The 26,935-nt window shown below is 42.4% G+C and overlaps 1 protein-coding gene across 1 annotated transcript in view; it reads right to left on the reverse strand.

Annotated features, from left to right (window-relative positions):
• The window catches only part of col7a1 (collagen, type VII, alpha 1), a gene marked incomplete at its 3' end in the record, with an annotated part of 98,424 nt that extends 80,547 nt beyond the window's left edge, over positions 1 to 17,877 (reverse strand). The window contains exons 1-24 of the mRNA XM_079578439.1: positions 17,845 to 17,877; positions 17,629 to 17,701; positions 17,374 to 17,554; positions 16,234 to 16,390; positions 15,594 to 15,687; positions 15,046 to 15,204; positions 14,662 to 14,819; positions 13,296 to 13,425; positions 13,111 to 13,230; positions 11,577 to 11,732; positions 11,061 to 11,180; positions 10,610 to 10,759; positions 8,115 to 8,231; positions 6,933 to 7,079; positions 6,713 to 6,838; positions 5,588 to 5,734; positions 4,073 to 4,195; positions 3,413 to 3,679; positions 3,043 to 3,186; positions 2,711 to 2,839; positions 2,460 to 2,606; positions 2,241 to 2,369; positions 232 to 381; positions 9 to 145 (exon numbers count right to left, since the gene is read on the reverse strand). Coding sequence (XP_079434565.1) covers positions 9 to 145; positions 232 to 381; positions 2,241 to 2,369; positions 2,460 to 2,606; positions 2,711 to 2,839; positions 3,043 to 3,186; positions 3,413 to 3,679; positions 4,073 to 4,195; positions 5,588 to 5,734; positions 6,713 to 6,838; positions 6,933 to 7,079; positions 8,115 to 8,231; positions 10,610 to 10,759; positions 11,061 to 11,180; positions 11,577 to 11,732; positions 13,111 to 13,230; positions 13,296 to 13,425; positions 14,662 to 14,819; positions 15,046 to 15,204; positions 15,594 to 15,687; positions 16,234 to 16,390; positions 17,374 to 17,554; positions 17,629 to 17,701 — 3,261 coding nt within the window. The 5' untranslated portion in view covers positions 17,845 to 17,877. The remainder of the gene's footprint in view (positions 1 to 8; positions 146 to 231; positions 382 to 2,240; positions 2,370 to 2,459; positions 2,607 to 2,710; positions 2,840 to 3,042; positions 3,187 to 3,412; positions 3,680 to 4,072; positions 4,196 to 5,587; positions 5,735 to 6,712; positions 6,839 to 6,932; positions 7,080 to 8,114; positions 8,232 to 10,609; positions 10,760 to 11,060; positions 11,181 to 11,576; positions 11,733 to 13,110; positions 13,231 to 13,295; positions 13,426 to 14,661; positions 14,820 to 15,045; positions 15,205 to 15,593; positions 15,688 to 16,233; positions 16,391 to 17,373; positions 17,555 to 17,628; positions 17,702 to 17,844) is intronic.
• Between the last annotated feature and the right edge of the window lie 9,058 nt (positions 17,878 to 26,935).

A 26,935-nucleotide genomic window follows, 5' to 3' on the forward strand; every position in this document is an offset into this window, starting at 1 on the left:
AATAGCACCTGTGAGTCTCTCTCCCCAAAAGTGTTGATTGAGCGAGCAGCACTTGTCAGCAGAGCTCTCATGGGCCTCGCCAGGTTGATTCTGTCTGTGGACGCGGGCACCAGGAACACCACATCCAAGCGGCCCCCTGCACAGACTGGGGATGGAAGTTTAAAGATTAGAAATGGAGTCCAAAACAAATCAAATCAATGACCACATTTTGAATAGTCGTGGATATAATACCTGGGTGATCATCGACAAAGGTCTCTGCACCCAGGCCGCTGTCGAAGGTCGGCTGGAGGGTGAAGCGATACCTCCGTCCCAAGCGCAGTCCAGTCACCAGATAGGAGTTTGAAGAAGAGGGGAGGGTGATGGACAGACCAGGCCCTGTGTCTAAGAGAGTAAGAGAGTTACATGTAAAGTCTGGTCCAACTATACGAAAGAATGGACTCAGTTTTTTCCAACAGAACCAATGAAACCAGTCATGTCTCATTATACATGCAGCTAGATGCCTTGTCTCGGCACTTCCGTTGTATGGACACTTCCGGCAGAGCGCGAGAACCGGTTTGAACGGAGAACGAGGGAAAATGTTCACCACTCAAATGTGATGTTTAGTAGATTGATTTGTGCAAAATATGCAATGTTCATTGACACCAACAAGTCAACACTGCAACGTTTCTCTAAAACGGCTTTGTTTTCGTGTAGTAATTGATTTTATCTGAACCTTTCCATTCCCATGTTAACTGAAAGGAGAAAAGGGGCGGGCACAATTCATGGCGGCGCACACGTGAACTTCCGGAATAAGGTGAATAGTGCACCTCATTTCTATTTCATAAGTTAGAAGTTAAGGCATAAGCCACGTCCCAGCAAATTCTCATTGGATGTCACTCCAAATGCAGCTTGTTCAGTTGGCTTTATGAAGTTAATATTGTCGTTTTAAAAATGTTCAAGGTTAGGAATGAAGGTTAGGGTTAAGGTTAAGGTTAGGGTTAAGTTTAAGGCTAAGGCTAAGGCTAAGGCTAAGGCTAAGGTTAGGGTAAGGGTTAAGGCTAAGGCTAAGGCTAAGGTTAAGGTTAGGGTTAGGGTTAGGGTTAGGGTTAGGGTTAAGGTTAAGGTTAAGGCTAAGGCTAAGGCTAAGGTTAGGGTAAGGGTTAAGGCTAAGGCTAAGGCTAAGGTTAAGGCTAAGTTTAGGGTTAGGGTTAGGGTTAAGGCTAAGGTTAGGGTTAGGGTTAGGGTTAAGGCTAAGGCTAAGGCTGAGGCTAAGGTTAGGGTTAGGGTTAAGGCTAAGGCTAAGGCTAAGGTTAAGGTTAGGGTTAGGGTTAGGGTTAGGGTTAAGGTTAAGGTTAAGGCTAAGGCTAAGGCTAAGGTTAGGGTAAGGGTTAAGGCTAAGGCTAAGGTTAAGGCTAAGTTTAGGGTTAGGGTTAGGGTTAAGGCTAAGGTTAGGGTTAGGGTTAGGGTTAAGGCTAAGGCTAAGGCTAAGGCTAAGGCTGAGGCTAAGGTTAGGGTTAGGGTTAGGGTTAGGGTTAGGGTTAAGGTTAAGGCTAAGGCTAAGGTTAGGGTTAGGGTTAGGGTTAAGGTTAGGGCTAGGGTTAAGGCTAAGGCTAAGGTTAAGGTTAAGGTTAGGGTTAGGGTTAGGGTTAAGGCTAAGGTTAGGGTTAAGGTTAAGGCTAAGGCTAAGGTTAGGGATAGAGTTAAGGTTAAGGCTAAGGATAGGATTAGGGTTAAGGTTAGGGTTAGGGTTAAGGCTAAGGCTAAGGCTAAGGTTAGGGTTACGGTTAAGGTTAGGGTTAAGGTCAAGGTTAGGGTTAGGATTAAGGCTAGGGTTAGGGTAAGGAAAAGGGATTTGGTTAGAGTTAGAACAATGTGGGGGACGGGATCATGGCGTAACTGGGTTGGAAAACGGAAAGACGCCTATGGTGCTGGAAGCAGTAAAATGTTGTGTTGATGTTCCTTTCGGCAGCCTGACATTTAGGGAAAGCATGCACAGAAACTTGAAGCCAAGTCAATGTGCTTTGATTCAGCTCGGCTATTACATGCTGCTCCAGTCTGACTCCAATCGGCCCGGGCAGGTCACTGATCGGCTCAGGGGAACGTTGGATCGCGCTATCCCAATCGAACCTCGGGTTGTGGGTAATCCTGTTCTCGTCAGACAAAGCTGGAGATTTGACATTTCTCCTCGTTCATGTGGCCAAAATGTCAAAAATGTCAAACTGATATAATAATAATCATTATCAGTTTAGCAGATTTTGTACCGGTCTCGTCTCTCCATCGAAGAATATAGCCGGTGACCCCAGATAGAGGACTCCACGCCAAACGCACCGAGTCCTGGGTGACCTCTGACACCTGCACCCTCGTGGTCGGCAGAGTTGTGGTGGAACCGGCTGAAACAGAAGAGAAGATTCTACACGGTTAAAAAAAAACACAAAGATTTCCAAACTTTTAAGGCAATTTATGGAAAAGTTTCGGCTCACGTGTAGTGACTCTGACAGACACTGGCGTCCCCTCTCGCTTCTGGACCAGCGCCATGACCTGGACCTCATACTGAACCCCCGGGTCCAGCTGATCCAAATCCACTCCAGTCTGGTCCCCGCTGACCTCCCGACTGCGCTCCTCTCCTCCTGCAGAAAAGATGAAGCAACGAGAGCACAAGCACATCTGATAAATATGAGAAATGAGGAAAAAAACAAAGGGCTATGACACATAGAGCAGAACAACAACAGACCGTCCATTCTCCTCCAGGATACTCTGTAGGATGTCGCCCCCTGGACTCCGACCCACGTGACCCGCACCACCTCTCCACGGCCCTCCTGGACCTGAAGGGAGGTCACTGTCCCAACCGTCTGGTCCGACTCTGTGGTTAAAGACATAGGGTAAGATTGTGCATTTATCATCAGTCCAATCCATTGTTCACTTTAGTACAAATGTTGATCCAGGGAGCCTAAACTTTCACATTCCACTGCATGTCCTGAGGAGGGCGCATGTGTGCATTTGTCTATTTTGAGCCCAAGGAGCAAGTATCGCAATAAATATGGTCAATGATAGAAAAATGTGCACCTGTCCTGACAGTGAGAGTGGCCGGACTGCCCTCTCTGGAGCCGCTCAGAGCAGACACCAACACGCTATAGGCCGAGTCCGCCTGCAGTCCATCGATGGTGAAGGAGGAGACGTCGGTCGCAACAGTACGAGTCACCTCAGCACCTGCAGAGAAAACAGAACAGCCTTTACATCATAACTCAAGGTTTTAACATTGACAAATATAATTGTTATCCACAATTTCATACATTTGGGTTTTTGGACACGTAAGGTTCGGTATGAAAAATTTAAAATAGAAGAAACAGGTGAAGCAATTCAGCTCTAATTTACAAATGCCCAGACTTGCTGGCACAAGTCTCGTGTATCTCGTGAATCAGTAAAAACTTCTGACCATCGCCGCTCCTCCATGTGATCTTGTATCCCGTGGCTCTGGAGGAGGGGGCCCAGCTGATGCGGATCCTTTGGGATGTGACGTCTACGATCCGCAGCCCGGACACCGAGCCTGCGTTGGTGGTCGTCCGCGCTGAAAGAGTGGCCACCTCCCCGGCACGGTCCCCGATCAGAGCAGACACACCGATCACCACGGCAACGTCAGGGGACAGCCCGTCTATGGTGTAGGAGGAGCTGTCTGCGGTCACTGTACGCGACTGCTCCTGACCTGCGGGACAAGAGGGGGGAAAGAATATATTGACCACAAGAAATTGCAACAAAGAAGGGATGAAAGATTATTGTCATAGAATCCTTAAATAGGGGGTTCATGCTTTTGCCAGTATTGGTAGTAAAGATTACTTAAAGAAGTGAAACACAGCTCCAGGTATGTTTTTGATGAGAGAACATTGTAACATGGTAAAATGCTCTAAAAAGTTGATTTTTTCAAAATACTGTAATGTTTAGCAGTCGTTATTGGCAAATTGCAATGGATTCAATTCTTTACACAATCATAACATGGCACCATCTGCAAAAAGCATAATAGGGGTTCATCATATAAAACAATGTTGGTGATAGTTAGTGCGCAGTGGATTCTTGAATTTTCTGGATGTGCTTGAAATACCATTTCCCGGTCTCCATGTGACTCTGTAGCCTGTGGCTCCATTGACTCCGGTCCAGGTGATCCGGATCCTTCTGCTGGAGCTGTGGGTCACTCTGAGGTTGGTCACTCGACCCACCACTTGTTCTGAAAGTAAAACGCTCAAAGTCACTCTTCAGTTCTTTATTCCTTCACTGGTGTCAGACTGACTGCCAAACATTCTCCTTCTGATCAGCACAAACCAGATTATCACACACATTCATGACATTATGTGTAAAGTATCAGGAACTCAAGAGTCAACACCACTGTCATCCCTCCTGTCGACATTTTGCATTTATGTCGGTTCCAGAGTATTGTATCGTTAGATTTAAGTGCACATCTCTCCCACCAATGATTAAAGGGATATTTCAGAACATTTGACATAGGGCCTCAATTCCTAGTTAGCCAGAGTGTTGTTGATTTCTGGAGATAATTCCTTATATCTATTTATAGTCCTTTTATTTGAAGAGTTTAGTGGTGCTAGGCTAGTGCATGTCTATGGAAACTAGCCTGCATTAAAAACAGTCTGACCTAAACACAGTGCACCTGAGGCAAATCACTTATAACACCAGACTACCCATATAAATGTCTGTGTTGAGTGAATCATATTTGAAATATAACCATTTTGTATTTAAAAGAACTTATATTTGAGCAGCATCAGCTTCCTGGTTGTAGCTATGCAGTGGTGGAGTGATCTGCTCGGTTACAGTACAGTAGTTTGTTTACCTGTGGCCGCATTACTGCACGTGGAATTCACAAAGGAGCTTTCTACAAATCAGATATGGCAACATTTGGAGGACTACCCCATGATTTTTAAGAGGTTTTTAATGCAGGCTACTAGTTACCATAGACATGTGCTAGCCTAGCACTAGCCTAGCGCCACTAAACACTTCAAATGTAAGAGCGGCATGAATAAGAATAAAAAAATATCTCCAGAAATCAATAACACTGGATAACTGGGAAATGAGGCCCTATGTCAAAAATCCTGAAATATCCCTTTAAAAAGAGACATCACTGACGCCTCACATAAAATGACATTCACTCACTGTGGACTTTTTTGTTTTTACTCAAGGAAGAGTACAGATAGCTGAAAATACAAGTAGAAGTAGAAAAGTAACTACGCTAAGAAGTAAAATTACTCATTTACATGTACTTAAATAACTGACTGACATATTCTGCTACTGTTACTGTACTTGAGTAAATGTACCTGAGTACTATTCGCCTCTGCCCATATGTTTATGTTTTATGTTTTATTGACAGGATCCCCATTAGTGCAGTGAAGCTCTCACTATTCTTCCTTGGGTCCAAGCGAATAATAAAAAGGCCTTTGTGTGCTACAGATGCCATTCCATTAAAAAGCTTCATGATACAATCTAGTTAATGTCTTCACATCTTGTGTTCTCACATTTGGCCCTCATTACGTATTCTGTTATGAAAAAACTTGATAATGTGCAGGTCATACTTTCCATTTTAGCACATCCTTGCTTCTAAGGCTCTGACCTGGTTTGATGTAAACAGTGACTGGATCTCCGGCGTTGTCTCCCACCAGCGCTGTGACGCTGATCCCGTAAGACACGGCCTCTATGAGGTCACGCAGGTCCAGGGTCGTCTGGTTTCCGGGAATAGTGCGGATTTCATCACTGCCGTCTGACATAAACAGAACATAAGAACATATATACAGATCATTTACTGTGTATCCACTACAAAGCGTGTATGAATTTACAGGTAATAAAACTTTTGCTGACGGAACTTGATTTGCAAATGAGCTGTTTGCAAGGTTGAATACCTTGCATTTCTAGACAAAGCTCGGGATTGTGACGTCAAAACCGCTAAGGGGAGTAGTGGTACATAGCATAAAGTAAAACATGGGAGATGTCTGGAATTATTGTTCAGAAAAGACAAAACTCTATTCTGACCCTATAGTGAGTTAGGTGAATGCATATAGTGAAATCATTTACTTTTCTATGTTTTGGTAAATCTAACCCTGTTTTGTGCCAGATTGATAATGTGTCCTTGATCTTGATCTATGTTTCCAATCTCTGTAATCAGTATTGCGTAGTAGGCAATTGTAACTGTAACGAAATTTCAATACATGGACAGAGAAAGTTGCACTGCCTGAATGACTCGGTTTTCAAGCCATGAAAGTTGTAGGTAGTTGAGTTGTATCTCTCAGCTGTTGCCTATGTGTTTCTAGCTCTCGCAGACCCTCCTGCACCTCCCCATTATTCATTGAGTTAATTAGGAGCTCGTCTCAGCCGGAGTTCGTAGCAAGACAGTTAGACCGTGCTAACACTGTGCTACTTTAGCCTCTGACTTCCTGGTTCACTCTGAAGAAAAATGTGCTATATTTTGACATACAACAGTGCACGGGCTGTTTTTCTTTCACAAATGTCATGTTTACAATGTTGCCAAATCTACTACATGACAATGAATTGGATTGAAACCACCGTTCTGATGTCAGTACGACTGCAATCTTATCTCTTATCTTGCAGAGATAAGCCTGAATAATGTAGATGAACCAATCAGAGGAACACATGATTTATTGCACGTCAAAACAAACATGACGGCATAAGAAAGTAATACACTGGCAATGATTCAGAGTGCAACAAAACAAAGTAGGAGTACCATCAGTGTTCTGTATGATGATCCTGTACTGTGTGGCCCCGGCGACTCCGGTCCAGCCCAGTCTGACTGTGCTGCCCAGAGACTCCACCACGCGCAGGTTTGACACTCGCCCCACAGGCTGATCCTCTGCAACAAAAGGTTCAAAATGGACTTTTCAATAAAAGCTAAAAGAAGGGACAGAAACAGTTGAACACTCTAAACACCACTGATCATGTGATACCTCTGGGTTTAGTGGACACGGGCGTGGCCTCCTCCCTCCCCTCATACTGCGTGTACAGAGTGATGATGTACTCTGTGTTCGGCTGTAGTCCGGTCAGATCGTAGTTGGTGCTGCCTCTGGGAAAAGACAGGCTCTGCACACGACCCCCTAGACATGTGCAAGCGAAAGTAAGTTGTTATTGAGATACAATAAGAGCTTCCCGTGCGTTAATCTACAGAGTGTCATATTGTCAATCAACATTGCCGGCTAAGATTGATTACTGGAATGAGTAAAATATGTATATGTGTGTTTGTATGTATGTGTATGTATGTGTGCATATTACTGTATGTATGTATGTCTATATGTTTTTTCCCTTTTTTTTATTTTTTTGTTTTGCTTTATTTTATTCAAAGAAGGGAAAAAAAGGCTGTCTGTTATAGTGTCTTAGGCTGTACTGCTGTTATGCTGGCCAACCCGTGAATAAATACAAAAAAAGCTGGTAAACATTACCAGCATTAAATTGAACAATTTGAACCATTTTATCCTGTTATCTACCATCTTAGGGTCAGAGATTATGCATATTGTGGCCATACCGCCTGCTCTGCCGTCCGTAAACTAAGCAGGGAAGGGCCTGGTCGGTACTTGGATGGGAGACCGTTTGGTAACACCAGGAAGCTGGGATGAATGAAGTGAGTGAGTGAGTGAGTGGTTGGTGGTGGTCGGAGGGGCCGATGGCGCAGACTGGTTGCCTCGCTTCTGTCAGTCTGTTCCAGGGCAGCTGTGGCTACGATAGTAGCTTAGTAGCTTTAAGTGTACAGAAAAGTGCTATGTAAAACCGCTGCATTATTATTATTATTATTATTATTATTATTATTATTATTATTATTATTATTATTATTATTATTATTATTATTATTATTATTATTATTATTATTATATCCAAATCTCAAAGTGGATTGACTGGAGATCTTACAGCCTATATGCTGGTGTGATACCTCATTTGAAAGCCAAGACCTTGTAGTTTCTAAAACTATATGGAAGACCTGTGTGACTGAAATACAACTTAAATCAAATGTACTGATTTTTACATATATATTTCTGTTGTTTGTTAGTGGAATGCTTTTCACAAATTCTATTAATTATATGATGATCATTTATGTCTGTTTTGTGTAGCCCTACAATGGCTCTGATACTGTATCGTACCCTCCCCGGCCCTCCATTCCAGCCGGTAGCCTCTGGACGACTGGATGAACCTCCAGGTGAGTCTGATGGAGGAGGGACCAGTGGTGTCGGCTCTGAGCTGCTGCTGCTCCTGACGCTCTGGAGAGACACATGATGAAAGGCATGTCATTTATTTCAACTGCTGGATGACTTTTCATATTGCTACTTTAATCTTTTAAAGTTTAGCCAAAACATTTATTAGAGGACCATGCTAGTGAAATTATATTTTTTTCTTTCAAGGTTAGATTAAGGGGATAAAGAGCGAAGAAAGACATTCAGCAAATTGTCAAAATCAAGATTCGAACTCTCGAAGCTGCTGCCAGAGAAGTGCCCAGTGTAAATGCGATTACCCAGAAAGTTCTTGTTTTAAACATTTCAAGACAGGAAGACAGACCTGTGTGTCATGATGGTCACATGGCACAGGGGATGGAAATTAGCCTTGAGCCATGTTTACAGCACCAGGTATCTGCTCATTAATATGCACTTTAACCGGAAGCATATACACTTCTCTGTTTGTGCATTTGACTCATGACCCACTGTGGTGGCCTGTCAGGAGCAGTGGGTTTCCCCCAACCTTGAGCTCGGTTTGGTCAGTTCAAGATGGAGAATTAGCGTATTCAGGGAGAACATGCAAACTCGGCACACGAAGGCCTCGCGGGGGAAGAAATCGCCACATGAAAGATGACTGTGTTTTCTCACAGATGCTGAGGCTCGTCCAAACAAACAAATGCACAGCACAGGCTAATCCTTGCAACATGTCGACGCCTTGTTCGGCCGCCTGAGAAACATCCTCTTTCAATCACCGCGCAGCACCGAAGCCCTTAATATTGATTGAACAAAATGCCTTCTTCCTCTAATGTGGTTCTTGTTAATGACTACAACCTTTTTCCTAATAACAAATGGATATCCTACGGTGCAGACACAACAAGTGATGTAGAGCTGGTTTAAACAGGAATAAACAAAAGCCTGGCGCAGACGTGCTGTGGTCTACCGTATGGAGGATTGTGAACATGAAACGGCTTTGAAATAGTGTTCGTGTCTGTCGCGCTCCGGAGCGGCTGTGACTCAGAAGGACAGGTCGAAAGTGACGGCAAAAGTGTTTCGACACAAAGCAGATGCGAAAAAGACGGAAATACGCTGAGCCATTTTGGAAACAAACATCCAAATGGCACATTAGGTTCAGTGTGGCTTTTCTCCCTTTCGACTTTAAAAGCAGGCCACCTCCAGCCGGGTAATCCTGACCAACCTCCTGGTTCAAGTGGGCGTAAAATGAATGGTGGACCTAAACAATTGAAGTATTTGCTGAGTGTGGTCATTCAAACTGTGATTTCTCTGGTGTTCTTCCACTCCCAGGCTTTGGAAATGCCCCTGCACTAAAGCAAAACATGAGCAGACAGAGACAGTCTGCGGTTGATCATCTCTGGGGTCTCCCACTGGGACGACATTAAAAAGACAGGAAGAAAACTGGTCTGGGAAAAGGAAACATTACAAAGCAGCTCTAAGAAAGCATCAACAAGTATTTTTAGAAACAGTATAATCGAGCCAAAATAAAAAAAGAATTTTAGGCATTGTCCGGTTTTCTATGTAATTTCGCCGGATTTTTGTGGAGAGTATCAAAACTATACATTTTTGAAAACTTTCTTAAATAAGCAATCAGAAGAACAATGTTTCCATTTGCTCCGATATGCAAAAAAAAAAAGAAAAAGAAAAAAGTGTGATAATAGCAATAGAAACATTTATATGGGGAGTAAACAACGACATTACAAAATTTGGCAGAAAATTCCATTTGGTCGTTCCAATAAAAAAAGTCAATGAAGACCGTGTCATATGTTTCATGGAGTTACCGTAGCGATGACCAGATCTCCCCATTTACTCTAATGGAAAAGTGGTATAGTTGCACAATTTCACCAAATGACAAGGGCAAATGGAAAATGTTGTTTTTCTCATTGCTTACACCATGAAGTTTCCAAAAATATATAGTTTTCATACTCTGCATGAAAACAGTGGAAATCTAAACATAGTGAACGGACTAACAGCTGAAGCCACAAACTGCAGTTTGATGCAATGAGAAACATTGTGACGACAGTTAATGTTAAATAGTAAATCTACAACGCAGTCAGTGTCGTGTGCATCGGCCATGTTGCTGAAATACTGTGGTATGTTCCCCCGACTCAAGCTCTAACTAAGCTCCAATCGAGAAGATTTATACTTGATAGGGACCTCACTGACAAATTACAAGCCAACCAGATGTTGACACCCCTAATGTATACTTTTCATTGAATTTGAGGTCAAAAGTTAGGGTTAGACCAAGGTTACGGAAGAAAAGAAGATTTTGTTATTTTCTCCAGCCTTTGACCCATCCTTCAATGACACACAGCGGACAGTACCGTAGTAACTCACTCAGGATTAGGCTGTTTTAATTGATACAGTAGGCGGCTCAAATATCCACAGAAAACCACAAGTTAGTTTCTACACACCGATCTTAAATCGTGCGGTGGCCACAGGCCCCTCGGTGTTGCCCTGGTACAGAGGGATGATGGTGATGATGTACTCCGTGTCCGGCTCCAGTCGGGTTAAAATGTAGTAATTTGTGTCCCCCGCCACCTCCGCTGTCTCCACCGTTTGACCTGGAAAACCACAGCAGCGAAACGTCAAATGGATTAGAGTGGTGCACTGGTGACTGGTAAAGCAGTTTCAAACGACAAGTGTGAGTTCAAAGGGAGAAACAATGTACAAATTGGACTTCATTTGGCTGTCAAACAATCAGATCAACATTGCACTGTGAACGCTGATGTTTTTGCATCTCTAATAAAAAAAACTTGTTTCTTTTCTCTGCGTATATGTGGTATTTTTGCACTCAAAGCATTTTGAGTTGTACTTGTGCATGAATGGTGCTCTGTAAGTAAAGTTGATTTGAGTCTGTCTGACCTGTGAATGGGCCCCACACCAGTCGATAGGCCTGGGCCCCTGTGACTCCGCCCCACTGCACCCTCACACTGCCCTCGGACTCAGTCTGCACAGACAGCTGCTGCACCGACTCCAGAGACACTGAGGGGACATTACACATCAGACAGAGTATGATACAGCACATTATCAAATCATTAAAACATGCATCATATTGTGTAGGGAGAGTGAGACTGTACAGACTTCCGTGTTGTAAAGTCACTATTGTTTGCCTCCACAGAGTATATCGTGAAAGCAAAGAGTGAAAAACTCAAGCACTGTCTGTTAATAATTAGAAACTGGTTTTTTTCTGGCAAAGTTGAATACAGTCGTAATTCATGCATGTGGACAATCGGGGTGAGTAGGACTGTTTCTGCGAGGTGGAAATGTGGCAACAGTTTAAGCTTCACTCTCTCCTTCTACCTCATGTGCATTATGCTAAGTTATGCGATTTAGCCGATTACAGCGTAACTTTACTATTTCCGTACAGGCTCCACTTACACGTGTTGGCGTTCAGGACAGAGGGCGAGGCAGAGCTCCGTGGGACCAGAGGGTACAGGCTGACGACATACTCCGTCCCGGGCTGAAGGGACTCCAGGGTGATGGAAGTGCTGTCTGCTGACACTGACTGCTCCAGCAGCTCCGCAGTGGGCTGGCCTAGAGACAAGAACTGTAGAGCATTACAAACAAGCACATCACCTCACTGAGAACAAAAGCACAAAAAAGGTTATTACACCTTTATCTTTTTTATTGTTAAATGTTTTATATTTCAATTGTTTTATATTTCAAGTATATTGAAGTTCAAAAACCTAGATGATCCGAGATTCTAGGATTGCAACAACAGGGCCGATATATCCGGAATAGAAAGTGAGACTTCCTGTTTTTTTGTTTTGGAATCTAGATATTTTTGTCTTTCCAACAAGCTCCCTCTGAAGTACCGTAACTACTAAACATGAATATACAGCGCCCCCTGCTCTCACAGTTTAACACTGACACGTTTAGAAGCTTCATACACAGGATTATAAACGCAAAATATTGCCCAATAATCTACAAATAATCTACTTCTAACTGGCCGAAGAAAAAACAACATTGGTCGACCTGTATTAGATATATTTCTGTAAAGTTCTATGATTGAAACCTTACTTACCCTACTATAATTCTAAAGTGTATTTTAGAGAAAACAATGACATCAGTTACATACTTATAATATCGGCTATTAGCCATGCCAACCCTCTCCATATCGGTATGAGACCTCAAAAGTCCATTTCGGTCGGGCCCTAGTAACAATGTCAACAATAGTGCGATATTGATGTTGTCATACTCCATAATTTATTTTGTTGCAACGATGTGATAAAACGTGGAGGGAGTGCATTTCAATACATTTCTTCGTCTGCATCTGAAACTAAACTCACTGTTACACAAACGTCTTACAGTTACAGTTTGTAAGAGCATTTCTATTACATAAGTAGCATTTCTACAACTATAATCCTCGATCTAAAAGCACTGTAGCATGAAATTTGGAGACAGTTCTCGAGACAATTGTATGAAGGGCAACACTCCAAGCACCCAATGAGACACATGATCAACACAACACGGAAACATCCTCCCTGATCACAAACCTGTAGCAGTCGCATGCAGCTCTCTCCGTGTGAGACTGGCACTCCAGCCACATGTCTCTTTGTAGAAACACGCGCCCAAGGGCCTCTTTCTGAATCACACGCAGACGCTCTGACACACTTACAATCCGAGCCACTCCCCAAAGACAACAGCACCTCAGATCCACATCTAAGACAACTGCTCATTTAGCTCCGGTGATGACTAAATGTTTTTGATTTTTTTCAGTTAATGGTTGGCAATAAACCTTCTCACTGACAGCCTGCGCCCGAGGGAACAGAATCTCACTGAGCCACGAGTGCTTTCCATTCTCAACATGTCCGGGGCCCGCCACTATAAGGTTAACTGCTTTCACTGTGAGATCGGGTACTGTTTCTTCTTTTTTGAAGTGCATTACGAATTCCTTTTTCGGAAGACTTACCTCTGGGTCCATAGGTGAGTCTGTAGCCCTGCACCGCTGTGGAGGGCCGGTCCCAGCCCACAGACAGAGAGAAGAACCCAGCCTGGATCAGACGCAGGTTGGCCACTCCCGGTATGGATCCTAATATTATATATATATATTATATTCCCGTTTTGTCTGAGTGGTTTTGACTCTGTCTGACTTACGTGTCCTCTGTTTGGCCGAGGTGGACTCTCCGACACTGTTGGGGTACTGGGCGATGATCGTGACCAGGTAATCTGTGCCTGACCTGAGCTCTCGGGCTGTGAACGTGCGCTGAGAAGCCGGGACTGTTTCCTGTGCAGCGTGACAATAACAGGCTGCATGAGTGGAGAAGCCTCGCAGAAGCTTATGGAAACAGTGCCAAGACAAATGTGTGCTGTGATCAAATCTAAACAGTGTCCAATGGAGCTTCTGTATATTCATCAGCGTCACACGATATTGCATTTGATGCCACTAAAGCGTGTCTCAGCAGAAACTGATTTGCATATGTTTTAAATGTACTCACACAGAAGAAAACCTATCCTTTCCTGAAATCCTAAATCTCTAAACTAGATGCCTTGTTGGAATTAGATTTTGGAAACGCAACGCTTTGTGATGGGATAGATAAGGGCTGCACAATTTATCACCAAAAATATTATATTGCGATATTGGGTGATGCAATATCCATATCGCAAGAAGCCACAATATATCAGAATGTCACCAAAGTCTTTGCCTCCCTGAGATCCACACCCGAGTCAGTCAAAAACAAACAATGCACTGAGCTTGTAAATGTGTTTTACTTAAACATTTACTAACTTAGTCCCATTTAAGTGTCATTTTGATACAATTTTCTGAAAATCCTTACGATTTGTGTTTAATTAGAATGGAACATATCGTGTTGAAATGGTTGAGTGAAATATCGCAATAATATCGTCATCACAATATTGCACAGCCGTATCGCATATCGCAAGTTACTTCAATATCGTTCAGCCCGAGGATAGAGACAGTCTGCACCTCTGGAATCGCCCATATATGGTCATGTTTGAGGGGGAAAAAATTAACTTTCTATAATTACTCCAAAACTACTTTAACAAATGCTGAATTATGAATATTATTATTATAGTTTATCACCCAATAAAGACTCAAAGACATGGAGAGGGGAAAAGTAGTTCAACAATCCATAAATACATAAATAACAGAGAATGTGAACATGATGCTACATGCTAACGCTAGCTATGACTGCCGTTTTTGTCTTTTTTTTTTTCATTTCTACTGAGCTTGACTTTATTTGTGTGTGATAAATAAGTTTATATTCTGCCAGAAAATGGCTAAAAAGAGTGAAGAACTGTCTTTCTGTCTATGTTTCCTTCCCCCTCGGCGAGGCCACGCCCCCTTGCCTGACGCGACTGTATCTACTACACTGAATACTGAATACTCTGAATATCTTTGAAGCGAAAAGCATAATGGCAAATAATGTGAGACCCAGTGGGACTAAAGGGAGTCTCCGATTTCACTTCACAGCAGATGACTAGAGTTGTGTTTTGGAACTACCTGTCTGAGCTCGGCGTTGATGGGCTGTCCCAGTCCTGACAGAGGTGCATACTGGACCTGATACCCACTGACGGGACCAGAGGCTGCCGTCCACCTGAACCGCAGCGTGTCGGAGGTCTGCCCGGTGAACTGCAGGTTAGACGGTCCCGAAAACGCCTCTAAAGATAAAAGTAAATAGTCACAAAGCTTATATTATTGATGAGTGATTGAACAATTTAAATCATTGTCACAAGCAGCATTTAAACTTGTGCTTGATTCCTATTTTCTCAAAACTATTCTCTCTGCACGCCTCTGTGGACTGCTGCGGTGGGTTCAACAGCTGACATGTTTTTGTGACTTTGGTACGCTCCTGTTAAACCGCGGCCGTTCATTTCCCACACTCACCGTCGCTGGCGTAGACCCCTCCGGCCTTTGAGCAGACTCGGGGGGCGACGATGGGCAGAAGGGTGCTCAGTAATTTAAACTCTCCCACGAAAGAGGTGAAGTCCGCGCTGGGCTGAGACGAGATCTGAGCCAGTTCATTCCTGTCGGCGCTCTTGATACCTGCAAAGAACAACAGAACAATATAATTACCCAGCCACTGGAAGCACTTTCACGGGGTACATGGGATAATTCCAGATTAACAAAAGAAGGTAAAGGTATTTTTGCAGTACGATGTATGACTTTGAGAGAACCTGAGCTTTGTTTTGAACACACTCAGTCTATTTTTATTACTATGCTGCAAGAAGACAAACACAGGTGAAAATTCTGCAAAAATCCAAAATGCTATACAATTATTTATGACATGCTCTAACAGTAAAGTTCAACATCAAATGTTCCACTAAAATGAATCAGGATGTGATACAAACATGAACACACAGTCCACGTGGCACCAATTATCATGTCTTTTTATCTTTCAATCTAAATAAACAAGTTGAAAAAGTAAATCATACCAACTGCAAAAACGTGCACTCCTTGACTCTGCAGCTTCTGGGCCGGATCTTGCACGTTGTCCTGGGACTTTCCATCGGTGATCAGGATCGTAATCTGCACATCAAAACAAACATGACAGCATGTTTGGATAAAGATAGGGGGAAAAAAAGAAATATAATAAATAATAATAATAAAGGTATGACTTTGGGACCCACCATTAAACCGCGACCCAAAATAAAAATGTATTTTGTCATATATTGTATAAAATATAGCATTTTCCACATACGTTTTTATTGAAGAAGTTGTAGATATGCCTTTAAGACTGAAATTATGATCAAAACAACCCTATAACCTTCATTTTAACCTACACCAATAGTGTTTCCATGCAGTTTCAAATGGAAAACATTGAAATAAAAGTTCTATCGAAAACCACCAGTTGAGAATAACTGATTTACGTATCACTAATTACTAAACAATATTCCATTGATTGAACTGAGAAAAAAAAATCCTTATCAGTCTGTATCAGCAACAATCATTTTGTGCAACTTCAAAACGTGATTTTTCTTTCAATATTTCTTATGAAAACAGTATGAGAGAGGAGCACATTCACATTATACTTTCAATGTGCAATAGGCATTTTTTCTAATAAAGCTTTGTCACCTTTGGGACGTCCCGGCTAGAGGCAGTGTTAAAAAAGTTATCGGACACAAACTTCAGCCCTGCTCCTGTTCGGGTATTTCCTCCTTTATAATTGAGATTCTGCACAGCGTTGACGAGCTCCGTGCCGTTCAGGTATGAGGTAAAGGTGAACTCAACCCTGGGGGAGAGAAATGGGAATAATTGGATAAATCAAACACTACTAGACCGTGTAATATAGGACACTCTATAATAGCGATATAGGGCTGAGAAACTAAAGGGAGTTTCAGCAACTCGGCAGAACAAATATATTAAAAATAAAGTGGTGAAACTGAATACAACACTCATATAGAGAAAAGCAAGCCTTTTCTCTATATGAGTGTTTAATGTGTGATTAAACACACATTTGACACGTTTAATATGTATGTGTAGGTAACTAGTTTGGTAATAGTAATGGAAGATTTGCCTCATCTTGTGTCAGTACCTGCACCTATAAGGAAGTAAATTCATGCAAAATGACAAACACTGTTATGAACCGGTAAAAACAATTTTAAAATATATATATTTTATACTATGAACTGGTCAAATGAGCAGTCAAATGGTGCCGAAATGGGCATTTTTACCAGTCACATTCGGAGTCAATATGTGGCAAAAAAGGCAAACCGCTTTTAGTCACATTGACCATTTGGGTTGGCCATTCACAACATAAACAAATCCTACTGCAATGCAAAGTTACATCAGTCTAATTCTTGTTACAAACCTCTATACTTTTATGGGGCAAAAAGAATGTTTCCCTACAAACAGAAAATAATGCCAGGTAGGTCCTTTAAATGCTAAAAATTGAAATACAGGCGCTAGAGCTGATGAACTACTTTGCCTGGGGCTAACCCTGCTGGCAGTTGTAGGAAAAAAACTCACTTTGAGCAAAACAGCTCAGAACTATTACAATGTTGGAGTGTGGGCTTTAAAAATCTGGTGGACAGTTTCAGATTTTAACAATGAAGCAATTGTATCCGTGAAATACATAACGAAGCGCTGACACCGTAGAAGAAGAAACAGCTACATTTAAAAGGATTAACCGAGGATTGCTCAAAAGTGCATGAATGCAGTGAAACTCCCTTATGATTCTCAGCCCTCGCTATACAGTAACACCTGCTCGTTCACCTTGAAGTGTCACTGTATTGCACGGCCCCGAAGCGAATCCCAGAGGCACCGACGGAACTGGCGAAGGGTTTGACGATGCCAGCCATGAAGCCTTTGACCTGGAGGAAGTTGGCTCGACCTATACTGGACGAGCCATCCACTAAAAACACTATGTCCGCAGCTTGAACATTACTGCACCGTCCTGTGAGGCAAGAACGCAGGGATATTCATAAACAGACACAGAAGCGTGAACACAGTGCACTTTTTCTTTTTTACCCTGAGCGTTTGCCTGATCCACTGTCGACAGAAGCAGAACAGCGGCTGTGAATAGGCCCCACATCTTTGACATCTAAAAACAGAAAAAGTTATACAATAAATAGGAAAGTAAGGTCCTGTTTCCACAAGCTCCACAATCAAATACATCAAAAGTAAGTTGTGTATTGGAGATTATCAGTTCATCTTGTATTTTTATGGAAACATTTTTTCACTTACATGTCTGTACTGTCCTACAATCCCACTGTCTTTTCGTGAAACCTTCAATGTGTCAATACTTCATTCTGTAGCAGAAGGAGCACAATGTAAGAACACATGAAAATATACAATCTTCAGGCCACTAAGAGGTCAAATATTTACCAAAAAGCACTTTCTTGTTCATTTACTAGATCTGGACATTTTTCACAACTATATAAAGCTAATACATTGCAGAAAGGCCTAGAACATGAATATGAGGCATGCTGCTTCAGTCTGTCTCTGGTTATGAGCGGTATGCACACACCTTATAGAGGCCTTATAGATAAAGCTGCATGTTCTTCCCTCTTAATGAAAAGAGCCCAAAGCATTTAACAATTGAGAGTCATTTTGATAATCATACGCATGGAAGGAAGACAGCACAATCGAAAAACACGCAATGAACTGTGTTGTAAAATAGGCTTTAGTTGCTAATTACTAGAGTTAAAGTACAGATAATATTCATCAAATTCAACACTAATAAAAGAAAATGTTGTTCAGGCAAATACTCAAGGCAAAAGCACAAATAATTTTAAGTGTTCTCAAACCTTGCATCGTGCTAATATGTCAAAATCTTACATATCAAACACGGTCCACAAGAAAGTATTATATTCAATTTTCAAATGACCTAAAAGTAATGAGTTCTCAAAAAATACTACTAACCCAAAGTGTGATCCTTAATAGCTATACCAGGAAAGGCCCAAACTTTGGAAATAGAGACGACACTAAAATTTGTTCTGAAACATTTGGTTCTCACTTGGTTCAAAATGACAGGAAATGTTGCAAAAAAACAATATTTCTTATTATGCTTATATATTTTCCCATTCAATGTCCGAGAACCTCCGCTCTGACTGATGAGCTTTACATTAACAACAGGAATATATTTGTGTACAGATGGTTTGCACACAGAAGCAGCTTTTACTAATAGCTCACAGATGTGGAGCAGACTCTAGTCGTCTCCATGGGGCTATAGGGACTGGAGTCTGACAATATCAACAGGAAAACCAAACTGACAGACTGTTGATCAGATGTCACATGGGGGAAGTGAGTGAAGTGAATGAATATTTGTGGTCCGATACCACAAACATAGGCCTGGGCCAATATGTATTTTTTTTCATCGCCCAAATCGCCTAAAAATATATTACTATAGTAAAGATTTTAATGGTAGTTATATGATGTTGTATTGCTAATTTAATTAAAGTTGCATTAAGTAACTTTTTATCCGGAAAAAAGTTGATATGAGCGCGTATTTGACCTTTCCGTGACCTCGAAGCTGTATGGTTGGTTAACATAGCGCTTTAACTTTCTACCCCAATGGACTTTATGACGCTCTATGATCAATTGTTTTCAGGGTTTCTGGTAGGTTTTCACTACTGATGGAACCATCTCCATGGAGCGTCACTGAGGCTGACGTGATGGAAGAAAAAGGCGTAATGCTAACCACCTCCACTGCAACTGGGTTACCGAAAGGTCAAGTATGCACTGAAAAGTTACATAATGCACCTTTAAATTTAAACGGTCTCAACTAATATATGGCTTTTCCACCTACATTAGGCACTCAAAGCCTTTTACAGCAAGGATCCACTCACCCATTCATTCATACACCAATGTACGCAGACACTGGAGGCAAGGAGGGTGAAGTGTCTTGCCCAAGGACACAACAACAGTGTGCACTTTCATGAGGCAGGATTCGAACTCCCAACCTTGCAATCATGAGACGACCCTCTCTACCAACTGCGCCACCATCACCCCTAAATTTGTTTTTAATGTTCTGTAGCAAAGACACTTCTTTAGCTTGAGCTTTAAACCAAGTCGGTTTGGGCTTGAAGTAGGTGGAGCTACAAGCACAATAAAAAAGTAATAATAATAACATTTCTCCTAATACAGTATATGCTTCTGTAAACACGGTTATAAACCTGACCATATGTGCACCTGCCACTGTCACTGTGTCATTCTCAATGTTTTGGCACAAACATTTTTGACACTAATATAACTCTATACTATTAACAGCTCCCAGACCTGTTGAATTGAGCGTGCTATCCCCCATACACATTAATGGAGAAGCCAGTCCCTGTGCAAAAGTATGTTGTGGATTTGGATTGTCCATTTCACAAAAAGCAGTAACTTAACGGAATATGACATAGCCAATTTTATACGCTAATTCTTAAGTAAAATGTAAAAAGTACATTCATAAATCATTTAAAACTATTCTTTGACCTCACCTGAATGCGATGTTTGATTGCTAATGCTAACAGCTAGGAAAGCTTACATTGAGCAGGATAACGGACTGTGAAAATGTTCCTAGCTAGCATGCTAACTGTCCGCATACGTTAGGGACAAATGCTGCTTCTTTTTATATCTATGAGCTGACCAGTGGACGCATAATGAAAAAAATACGAGTTTCATAAGTATTTCTTTAATGGGGTGATAGTGTAACATGTGCAGAGCGGTTAAAGGAGGGAGCACTTTTGGACACAAATCTTCAAGGCTCAGGGAGGGCTCATGTAATCCTCCTCTATCCGATGCAAAATGGCAAAAGTTCCATCACTTTTTGTTGCCAAGATATTTGCATGCATATATGCAATAGTACAAACACTTGGGCTGATAGCTGATATTCTCTGAGTGCCATCGGCCAGAAATATAGGCCGGATGATATATTGTTTGGATCCTACAAGTAGCTACAGCTCATTCATATTTCGCAAGATGCAAGAACTTCTTGTTCTTGCACCCTGAGCTGCAGAACAAAATGAAGTCACTTTTGCCTTGTCGCCATGGACCTGTCGTCAGTTACAAAACGAGCCCATGGCTACAAGGCAAAAGTGGCTTCATTTTGTTCTGCAGCTCAGGGTGCAAGAACAAGAAGTTCTTGAGTCTTGTGAAGTATGAATGAGCCTTAATAATGCTTCAAGAAAAACTTAACCAGTAGCCCTCTAAGCTAGATGTTTTTTTTTTTTCATAACTTCTTACTTACTTGCATTTTTAACAACCTAATTCTTCATGAGTTTAAAAGGACACTTCTCAGTCTTCACGGGGGAATACTGTAAATGTACTAAAATACCACCACTACACAAAGGTCTGGACTTTACAACATAGTTGACAAAAATAGATATAGAGCTTTTAAGTCAACTAATGACAGATGTTATTTAAAATAATAGGCCGACTCATGGTTTAGACCTTGTTTTGTCCCGCTTCATCCTTTAACCATTATCATCTTAGATATTTGAGTTTGTCGTTGGTTATTGTCTGACTAAGCAACAAGGAACTTCCAAAATTAAGCCTCTCCAGTAAAATAAAGAATTTCTTCCATTAAGAAAAAAACAGAAGACTTTGAAAACCTCAACATCAAAAGCAGCTCAACAATTCCGCAAATATTTGGCTTAACACTAGTTTCTTTGTCAAATGTTCTAAATGAAAACCTCTCCCCAAGCAAGTTCAGCAGTAAATGTTGCAGTAAATGTTGCTTTAAAAAGCCACAAGACCAAACAGTCCCTACAGCTCTCTGAACTAAAGCGTAATGTGTTCCAAATGTAGATGGGTTTTCTCTGTAGGACGTCCGGTCCATATGAAGAAATGACGTTTACTTGACTCTCCAAAGCCACATTACGGCGCTCACGAGTTGGAGACTTTTGCGTTTGTGACTGCTCTGGTATTGTTTATTTCTGTTCGGGGCAGGTGTAGACCCACAGCCTTCAGCCGCACTCGTTAAACTAATTTCACACATGATCATTACACTAACTGTTGATTAGAGAGGAACGTAGCCGGATCTAAAACTAGAAGGCGCTGAGAACACACTAATTCGTCGCACATGTCGAGCTTAACAGTTTACAGTAATATCGGTCTTTCCCAGACTCGTGACCGGACGCCTCCACACGAGGGGTCGGTGATAGTGACAAAAATGAACATCTCAATGTTTTTTGGGGACTTTTTTGATAACGGTAATCAAGAGATAGTTTTGCGAACAAATTCTGGTATTATCTTGTACATGTATGGCCCACCACCGCCACCTCTCTGAGCCAAAGAGTCTCCTCTCCTGTCGACAGCTTTGTTCTTGTCGTGTGGACTATTTGAACCACAGTGCATTGTGGCACACGGCAATAATGCCAAAGCTGTCTAGAAAAGATTGTGTGTTGTCAGATGCTGATACCTGATGCGATATAACTGATTCTGTTTTAAAGCAGTACTAAATAACTCATGCCCCTAGAGGCCATAAGCAGCACTGCAGGTGTCGTAGCAGGTTGCATTTTTGCAGAGAGAGATATTGTACATCCAATATCTCTGGAGATAATGGAGATCATTATTTTTTTGGCATTAGCCTGCAGTTAGCTTTGCCCGTTAGCCCGTTAGCTTTTTCTTCGTGATTCCATTAGTGTGTATTGGAGCCTCCAACCCGGAGACAGCGAAGTTGCAATTGATTTTTGGGCCAGAGACAACAGGGGGAGATGAAAGACCCCCCAATCGTCCCATTAAAGGGACAGTCCACCGTTTTTCCATACTGAGATATGTTCTTAGCTGAGCTTAGACGAGTTGATACGTACCTGTCTGGTCTTTGTGCGTGCCCGTGGAAGAGCGTGGTAGCTTCCAACTTAACCCCCGTTTGGAGCTATACATTGGGAGAGGCCAAATGCTAACAACATCTTTAGTCGTTTTGCGTGACTGAGCGCACACACAAAGACCAGACAGTTACGCATCAACTCGTCTAAGCTCAGGCAAGAACATATCTCAGTGTGGCCTGTTCCTTTAACACTTGTATTACCCCCAGAGGGACTACGGAAAGGATTTATTAAGGTAAACAAGTTACTTAGTGCTGCTTTAATTACGGCTAATTTGAGCTCAATATTGCTGAATACAAAATGCAGGAGGATCTATATTTTCCATCAAAAATGTTCAAAAATAGTTGAACTTTCAGGAGCAATGCCCAGTAACCCATCTCCCGAGCCCAACAATCTTCCACATAAAACGCTGCAGCAGAGAGTGTGGAGAGTTGCCCTGTCCAAATGCCTTTCTCCCAGGGGGGGCGCTGGGACGTGAGCCAGTGTAATGGGACTAAATGTGTCATATTTGTAACAACGTGAGGGCAAAGAGCGGCAACTGGAGGCCAGGAGGACAAGCAACAACTGACGACTCAAACATTGCTTTGTGACGCAGAGGTGCACCGTGGGAAAGTTTAGTCCCCCTTGTTTCACAATGGACAAGGATCACCCAAAACACAACCGCTCGTTCACCCCTAGATATGAATCCCCTGTTTAGCTGAAGTTACTTCTGAAGGTCCCAGTAAAATGTTTAGGACATCAATTCACTTCATCATAGAAGATACTTACAATCAAAACTGCAAACCCTTGGTGCATTAAACACTAAACATATTAAGACAAAACTTGCAATGAGCTATTTCTTACTTTAAGATTTTCAAAACAATGCGGCATAACTTTCCCCTCTATACCCCAAAGTCAGGGCTGTTTTTCAGACTTTGATACTGTGAACTTTGAACTCCTCGGGTCAAGTCCAGCATCTGTAATTTGCGCTGATAACAGCTCATCGGACAATGATCTTTCCTGCTCTTTCAGTTCCAAACTCGACTATCCTCAGTGTGTCGAACCAGCCCAAGCTCAGCCTTGCATTTATTGAGTCTGGAAAGTTCATGTTCTTAAAAAAAAGACAGCATGAATGAAAGGATATGGTGACACTTACAGTAAAAGCCTTTGCACAGTAATAAAGATGGGGAAAAGATGGAAAGATTAGGGAAACATGTGGTTGGCTGGGACTTTTTTTTTCTTTTTTTTTAACATTGTTAAGTTTACACTACAATGTTTATCAATAGCCAGATCAGAGAATAACCATGTGCACTGGTTTGCAGTACTGATGTGCTGTTCATGGCCATCGATAATCATACTCTTTCTTTTGAATGGCTCAGTTGGCTCCAAATGTATTGTGTCTTTCTGCTTTCTTACAATTACACACAGATGTAAGAACAACTAAAACGGCAAAACAGCAGAGCAGGAAACACAAGCTTTGCACTTAATCTCTTTTATTTTGGAGAGATTCAAATAAATGCATCTCAGAAATTAATTCTTAGGTCAAAAGAGTTATCAGGGTGGCTTCATCAAAAAGAAATCCATGTTAAAATGAAGCAGCAGCTGCATTCTGGCTGCTGGCGGACATGTGGTCATGCCTGTGTTGTGCTAAATGATCTTTCTCCAACTCTGAATGAGAGCGATTCGAGTTAACCAACAAGTTCCCGGATTTGATGCCATGACTGTGTGAATCTCTCTGTTTGTTGTTAACATGTCCCTTGTGTTTTCCCGACTTCTCCAGTTCCCTACATCAATTTTAGCCAATTTAATCAAATTTTAGTGTGCATCATCTGCGGTGTCTCCGTGTGAGAAGTCCGAGAACCATTGTCTTAAACCTAAACCTTCGCCTTATTGTTTGGCGTAGAGAAAATGCTTATGTTTGTTGTGTTCTGAAAAGCTGCTTGTAACCATGTTTCCCTGCACCTGTGTTTGATTTCAGCCCCTATCATCCACCATCAAATAAAGACTAGATCATGTCTCTTGGCTAAACACATCACATTTTTAGTCTAGTTAGTATCACACGTGATCAGCAGCATTAGTCAAGAAGAGATGAAACGTCTCCATATCTCCAACAAAGCCAATCAGCATCATTCAACAAGAACTATCCAAACCTTTATAAGAATTTGGAGAAATATGCACGCATTGCACGCTTTTTTTTTTATGATGATTTAGTGGCATCCAGAAACCACAGCAGACTACTCGCAGATGTCTGAAGAACAGTCAATTGAAAACAGTGCAGATGCGTAGAGGGAAGCGGAGGCGTGCAGCATCATGGCACAGCCGGTAATAAGTCCTCACAGGAGTTAATTTAAGGTCACCACCGGGGCTGTTCTCCAGAGTGAAGACTGTGCCCTCTATCCAGGCTTCAATGCAGGCAGTGACAGCCACGTTGAGGGGGAACTTCATAGCTTTTTTTTAATAACTTCGAGGAATGTCTGATAACTGTGCAGAAAGCCATTGCCCTAAGTGTGTGTGAATTAAGCGGTCTACCGGTTATGTTTAGTCTTGCTCAAAGGCTGCGAGGCACAGCGTTATAAAAAAAAAAAGGAGTGGTTTCATCTTTTTGGATAGAGCTCAGGTGCTCCAGTGTCATTAATGCATACGTTTACCATGCATAATGCGCGCTCGCACTTATAAAAGTTAACAGCCAGCGCGTCATGTCCAGTCCTGTTTCGGTGCACGCAGCATGCCCCCTGTACTACATTCTTGGTTCATTCCGAGTTCACCTTAATTCAAAAAAAAAAGTTTGCACCGCCGCCAGGTCTGTCTCGTGTCCGCGGGAGATGGTGCGCTCTTACCTGGGCACTTGTCTCCACTGCGCCGGGGTCCTTAGAGCTGCCGTCTGCCCATTCCCCTCGCTCCACCTGCAGCTCTTGGAAAATGTGTCCTTTGCTTGGCGCGCGCGCAGCCTGCAGGTGTCCTCTCCGTGCCCAAAAATAGCGCCAACGTCATTCAGTAAAAATCCTGAGTGTCGAGCTGCGTCTCCAGAGATCAACAGTGAAATGAGACTTTCTCCAGTCGTGGCTGCGTTGCGCCTCGGCCTGGCACGGGCTCAGAGCAGTCCAGACTTGCTCGGATGCCTGAAGGGAGTCCTAAACTCTCTCTCTCTCTCTTTCTCCCTCTCATTTTTCTTTCTCGTCCCTCCCTGTTCACCGCTTCTGCCCGGCGGAGTGCGCATCCACAAGTGCACCGTGCAGCGACGTCATTGATCCTTGCCAAAGCTGCACAAAGGAGCTGCATATAGTTTCTTTTTCTTTCTTTCTGTTCATGTTTGCAACTATACATCCGTAAAACCAGCGGGGAAAACACGCTCTTCGTGAGTATTTGAATGATACTCTTGTAATAACACATGGTTTGTGTTATTAAATGTGAATAACGTGCGCATTCCTCGTCCTGCTCTTTATTGTTGCCCTTGGGTTCAGGTCACGTACATAAAACTGTCAGCGTCAGTTTGTCAGATGGGGCTCTGACTGAGCAGCAGGCACTACATTCAACACATGAAGCTACTTTTACAATCATTTTGTCGAGGTGACTAGAACAAATGACACAAGAAGACACTTACATTTTCTCAGTGTGAATGTATTTAATCATGAAAAAGTAATTGTATTTATTTCTGCCAGTTCATCTAGCCTAAACAGTACCTCGGGTTATTTAAAGGGACTGTACAGAAGTTTAACCACAAATACATATATACAAATTAAACATTTCCTCCTCATACATGCTCCAGCAATGCCCTAGTGAGTAGAACGAGCCCTGGCCTTTTCACCGCCTCTGTATGGCTGTAAATTCACTTGAATAGAGAGTGCCTCGGGGCGAAGAAGAGAACAGCGTAATGCGTAATGATGTCATTCACGCTCAGGTGTAGAGTTAGCTGTATCTCCATACTGAAGAGCTGCTGAGCGAGAGGTCACTTTGGAAGGATGGAGTAAGAAGAGACCGGCTTCAAGCACCGGCGAAACTCCAGCCCAGACCCCAACTAAGATAAAGAAGCAAAGAGTTTATTCGAGTGTGACAAAAAGGGCAATAGTCAAGTCTGATCGGCGTAGGCAAAGAACCAGAGTAAACATCGGACAATGTTGAGAGAATCACTGGTAGGACAAAAGATCCTACCCAGGGGGGGAAAGTGTTGTTGATGATTTCAAAACAGCGGTGTCTGTGCATGTTTTCTACAAACTTCACTGAAACAAGCCGTAAAATAATCATATTTTGAAGTTACCCAACTTGATCTAATAACCTCCAGACAAATTGTGTAGTATTAGTAGCAGACTAGTAGTGTAGTGTCAGTAAGCGGGAGGACGCGGGAGTGGATGAACATCTCACCGCATGGACCATCGACTACCTCACGGACCGACCACAGTATGTGCGGCTGCGCAGCTGTGAGTCTGAGGTGGTCGTCTGCAGCACTGGGGCCCCTCAGGGCACCGTCCTCTCACCGTTTCTCTTCACCATCTACACATCGGACTTCACATACAACACGGACAGCTGTCATCTCCAGAAGTTCTCCCACG

This window comes from Gobius niger (genome assembly GCF_951799975.1).
Source record: "Gobius niger genome assembly, chromosome: 20".
NCBI classification, from domain to species: Eukaryota; Metazoa; Chordata; class Actinopteri; order Gobiiformes; family Gobiidae; genus Gobius; species Gobius niger.